The sequence below is a fragment of the Scomber japonicus genome, chromosome 18 (assembly GCF_027409825.1).
Source record: "Scomber japonicus isolate fScoJap1 chromosome 18, fScoJap1.pri, whole genome shotgun sequence".
NCBI lineage: Eukaryota > Metazoa > Chordata > Actinopteri > Scombriformes > Scombridae > Scomber > Scomber japonicus.
In genome coordinates this window covers 12,949,853-12,954,504 of record NC_070595.1, presented here as the reverse complement: position 1 = coordinate 12,954,504, position 4,652 = coordinate 12,949,853, and the positions used below count along the sequence as shown (strand labels likewise).

Genomic DNA, 4,652 nt, shown 5'->3' with positions numbered 1-4,652 from the left:
ATTACAAAAATATAAATCTCACAGCAATTTGTGCTATAAACAGAGCTGCCATCTTGCTCAACAGGATCTGCAAGATGCAGCAGCTGCGTTGTTCCGCCCTGTTATAAGTTTGTTTGGCATTGTATGATGATGAAGGTTGTAGCTGCTCAGCTTCTCCATGTTTTCTTTGTGTTTGTTCTCTCCTGCCGGGTCCATCTGGGGGCCTAAATTCACACACAGCCAGTCTCAAACATTTTGACCAGCTCTGTGCAGTCTGGGTCGATGAGGTCTACAGGCTTCTCTCCATTTTCATTTTCGGCCTCTGTGCTGGCGCCCATTGACAGGAGATATCTGAGAGGAGAATTTAAAAGAGTGTTGTTAGACAAATGTAAGACAGCATGGAAAACCATGGAATAGTTAACCAATAGTTCAACTGATCTTTTTCATTGTTTCACCTAAGAATTCTGAAAATGTCATAATTCAAAAGGAGTTTTTATTATGGGTCAGCTTATGACTATCCTTTGTCAGTGTTCAAAGCCAAATTACCAGGGTCATATCCAGATATATACTGTATAGTGATGTCATTGCAGTTATGTGACCTCTTCTTGCTCCTTAAGGGGTATTTCAAGCATCCATATGTCACATGAGAAATGCTTATTTTGAGTATCACATTAGTGTGGTTTGAAATGCCATCTGTTCTATATTTGGCATTAAATGTGTGGGGTTTGTTGGAAAGAGTTTAACTTCACTTTCCAGAAATCAGCACCAATCTCGTAGAAATTGTGTAAGATTGAACTTGTGGGACCAGTTACTAAAAGGTTAAACCTTACCTGGCAATTTCTGGATAGCCGTCACTGCAGGCCATGTGAAGTGGCGTCCAGCCATCCTCGTCTCTCTGATGGACATCAGCTCCATATTTCACCAACAGCTTCACCACCTCCAGGTTTCCTGTTAGCACAGCTTCATGTAGTGCTGCCATACCTGCACACACAAGACTGCATCAGTCCACTTGGAGCAATGCTGTACACAGCCATGCGGTCAAACCAAGTCAGTGATTGACATCTGATTTATCTTCATTTTTTGGAATATTTTCTCATTTCAAATCTCATTTTAAAGTTAAGGAAAGAGTAGCAGCTGTGGAGACTCTGCTCACCTGAGTGGAAGAGTGTATCCACACGAACCTTCCTCGCTCTCATGAACCGCCCAATTTGCTCCATATCTCCACGTCTAACAATATCCTGGAAGATGATGTCATTGGGGAAGTGCACAGTTCTCTTTGCAGGTGCGACAGGTATCACAGGTGCAGGAATTTCCTGTGCTTGTGTGCGACGTGTTGAGCTGTACCGTGACCCTTTGCTATATGAAGGGACGTACGATGATGCAGACTTGTAAGTGGATGTGTAATGTGATGGGGTGTAATGTGTTGTGCTATAGTGTGTCGGGGTGTACTTTGTGCTGGAGGTATATGTGGATGTGTAGTGAGTTGGTGTGTAATGTGTGGGGGTGTAATAGGTAGGTGTGTGGTATGTTGGTGTGTACTGGGAGCTGCGTGTGTACGTTGACACTGGTACGTGGTAGTTGTACTTCATCCTTGCAGTGGTTATGGCTGCCTCCCCCCTATGCGTTCAGCCCAGGAGGAGGGGAATGAAAAATCCAACGGGTCAAACCAATCCAACAACAACAAAAAGAGCAGTATCCTTTGCTTTGTGTCCTTATTGTCCTCTCCTCGCTTGCCTCTTTATCCTTTTAGTTTCCAGCTGATTTATTCCCTGCTGTCACTCATACAAGTGCTTTTCAAGTCCTTTTCTTCACTTCGTTATGTCCCAGTTCCCTTCTTTTAGCTTGTGTGATGCTCCTTTTCTTGCTTGCAGTGAATCTCTACCATCTGACTTTGAAATAGTTTGTTGCACAGTATGGCAGTATACTGTTGGACAGATCTATCGTCTGATGGGGCAAGTTGGAGAGGACACCTATATACCCTCTGTAGGGCTATTTTAGGGGCCTAATATCCAGTGACTTCAGCTTACAAATGAGTGGCCCTTGAGCGGCTCCACCCATTCTGTAGTCACATGATCACTGACACGGCACCCACCCCCAGATCATAAAAAATGTTGACAACCCAAATGTTCTCTTTGAGTCTTTCATGAGAGTTCCTATCATATAAACATCTAGAAAACAACCATGGTCAATATCACAGCTGAAGGTATAACATGTGGCGACGTGAGGCAGACCATACCATAAACGCACGGCATGGAACCCAATTATTTCCATTTTTGGGGTATTACAAGTAGCTATATGTGTCACTTATCTGTAAATCATATTGTTTTGGTGCTGATAATGAGAGATGTACTGCAGGACATCCATGTGACCGCAGACACCAACAACACATGATTTTGTTTTTCAGTGTGTTGTTGATTCGTCTTCTTACATAATGTTTGATGGTGAAATATAATCGTCGTTACACCGAAGAGATAAGAGATTGATTTCTAATACACACACACAATTTTATTTTTAGAATTAACAGGGGATTTGAATTAGAATTTTAATATTTTACCAAATCTGGTCCAGCATTCTTGAATGTTTTGGCTCCATGTCGTGTGTATGTTCCCCCCATTGACATGCAGGTCCGTCATGAGACTTGCTCGACCTTTGCATCATAACCAAACAATAAAATTCCCCCTACTGAGGAGGTTATGGGAGTGTAGTCATGACCGACTGATGGGGTGAAGACGCTACATATAACCTCTCCCCACAAATGCCACTGAAAAGTCACATGCTTGCCAGAAACGCAGCTATTTACAACACTGAACTTTCGCCACACACGACAAGATGTGTAGAGCATGTAGAGCTTTCTAAATAAGATCAGTTCACCAAGTTTCTCAACATAAATCACATTGACATCACTGATTGAATGCCAATAAATGTATGCCTTTAATGTGTAAATATAGTATTTAATGTGTGGAATAATTTTTATCACAGAGTGTGACATGCAGTATGTGTGATTTATGCTGTAACTTTGTGGTTGGGGCACCAGCTGTCCCCCAGACAGACTTCTAAGATGGGCAGAGCTGGTTATAACTGGTTCACAAAACCTTTGCAAGAGGACTTGGGCATTTCACAGACAGTGCTGCCAGTGTAGCAGAGGAAATAGCAACGCTGCCATCCTTGGGTTCTTGTTTCCCACCACATTTCCAACCGCTTTCAACATGACAGTGCTACAGAACTAGAGCTCCTCTGTCATCATTTACTGCTATTTTAATGCTTTTCTCTGTATGTCTGCGTACTTTAATATTCAATCTACATTTTTATTCTTATAAGGACACCTGTTCATCACACCTTCATAAAAAGGTTTCTGTTGCATATGTGCTAGATTGAAAAATGGGTGATGAGTAGTTTTCAGGTATTTAACAGTATTTTCTTTCAGTACATTTAGTGCCCACTCATATGCAGTGGTTATTTTGCAAAAATCCTTATTAAATTAGATTCTTAACAATTCTAACTGACAAAAAATACTTACTTTTCACTGTGTAATTTTGTGTGTCAAAATACATATTAACATATTCAATTGTTTATTAATATGGAATTCACTCCCCAAACCCATCAGAGACTGTACAGACCCCCATACCTTCAAATCACTCTTAAAAACACACCTTTTTAAACTGGCTTTTAACCTGTAAACTGTTTTTTATCCTCTTTTTAACCTTCTACATTGTTTGTTCTTTTCATTTTATGTCTTTTTTACTTTGTTCCATATTTTTGGTGTTCTCTGTAAGCGTCTATGAGCACTTGTAAAAGCGCCTTATAAATAAAATGTATTATTATCATTATTATTAAAAACTCAATAATGAGTGTATTTTCCCCATGTTGTGTATTATATAGGTCCTTTTTATACCATAAACATATATATTATAGGTCCTTTTTATACCATAAACATATACATTGTGTGTTGGTGTGGAAGATTTTAATTGAAATGAGTCTTTTCTCAGTAGGAAATTATTAATTAATTTCTGTTATCCTAAGAGCTGACCCTGGCTCTGAATTCCACTACTAATTATTATTCCTCACCTCCTCCCTGCGCACTACTGCTCTCTGAGGGTCTAAAAGGGGGAAACGGGGCGAAAGAGGCTTAGAGCTAATGTCTAGACAAATTGAAGTGAGAGTATTTGAATGTTCACAGCTTGAGGAAGGGCAACTATCATGTATCACAGTCTCTTATATGGTATTGGGTGGTGCAGGCAAGGCCCTTGAGAAATGGTGATACTCCTTAAAGCTTCCTCGTCTCTGCTGTGCAATGACTTCCTCACCAGAAGACATGAGAACCTCAGCATGTGGAAAATGTTTGTTTGTTACAGCCCAGTGTTAGGCCCACTCTTGGACACGAGCCAGAGGGAGGTCTCACACATTATGGCCTCTTGCTATACATAGGCTCAGGCTGCCCTGCTCCCCATCTTAAGATGAATGTTATGATTTGTCAAATTACCAAGAAGTCACAGCTGACATTCAGGTGTATGGAACATTACCAAAGACATTGTCAGCAGTGCTAGGGCTTGACAAATGGGATTATTCTAATGTTAGAGATTTCACCTCTGTGGTGTCATCGACTCCTCCAGTGTGACCTTTCAGTGAGTCTTGTGGGCCCAAGTATCTGTTACTCAGATATAAGGTATATTAAA

General features: G+C 40.8%; 1 protein-coding gene across 1 annotated transcript; it reads right to left on the bottom strand.

Annotated features, from left to right (window-relative positions):
• ppp1r27a (protein phosphatase 1, regulatory subunit 27a) lies at window positions 1–1,800 on the bottom strand. Its single transcript, XM_053338674.1, has 3 exons — window positions 1,133–1,800; window positions 810–960; window positions 1–330 (listed from the first exon to the last, which is right to left on the bottom strand). The coding sequence occupies exons 1-3, from the start codon at window positions 1,566–1,568 to the stop codon at window positions 210–212; spliced, it is 708 nt and encodes a 235-aa protein (XP_053194649.1). The 5' UTR covers window positions 1,569–1,800; the 3' UTR covers window positions 1–209.
• Window positions 1,801–4,652: the final 2,852 nt, after the last annotated feature.

Coding starts and splice junctions, on each gene's coding strand:
- ppp1r27a (XM_053338674.1), bottom strand. CDS start 1,568: ATGAAGTACAACTACCACGTACCAGTGTCAACGTACACACGCAGCTCC. Junction 961..1,132: donor GGATACACTCTTCCACTCAG/GTGAGCAGAGTC, acceptor TTGTGTGTGCAG/GTATGGCAGCACTACATGAA. Junction 331..809: donor GGCTATCCAGAAATTGCCAG/GTAAGGTTTAAC, acceptor TTCTCCTCTCAG/ATATCTCCTGTCAATGGGCG.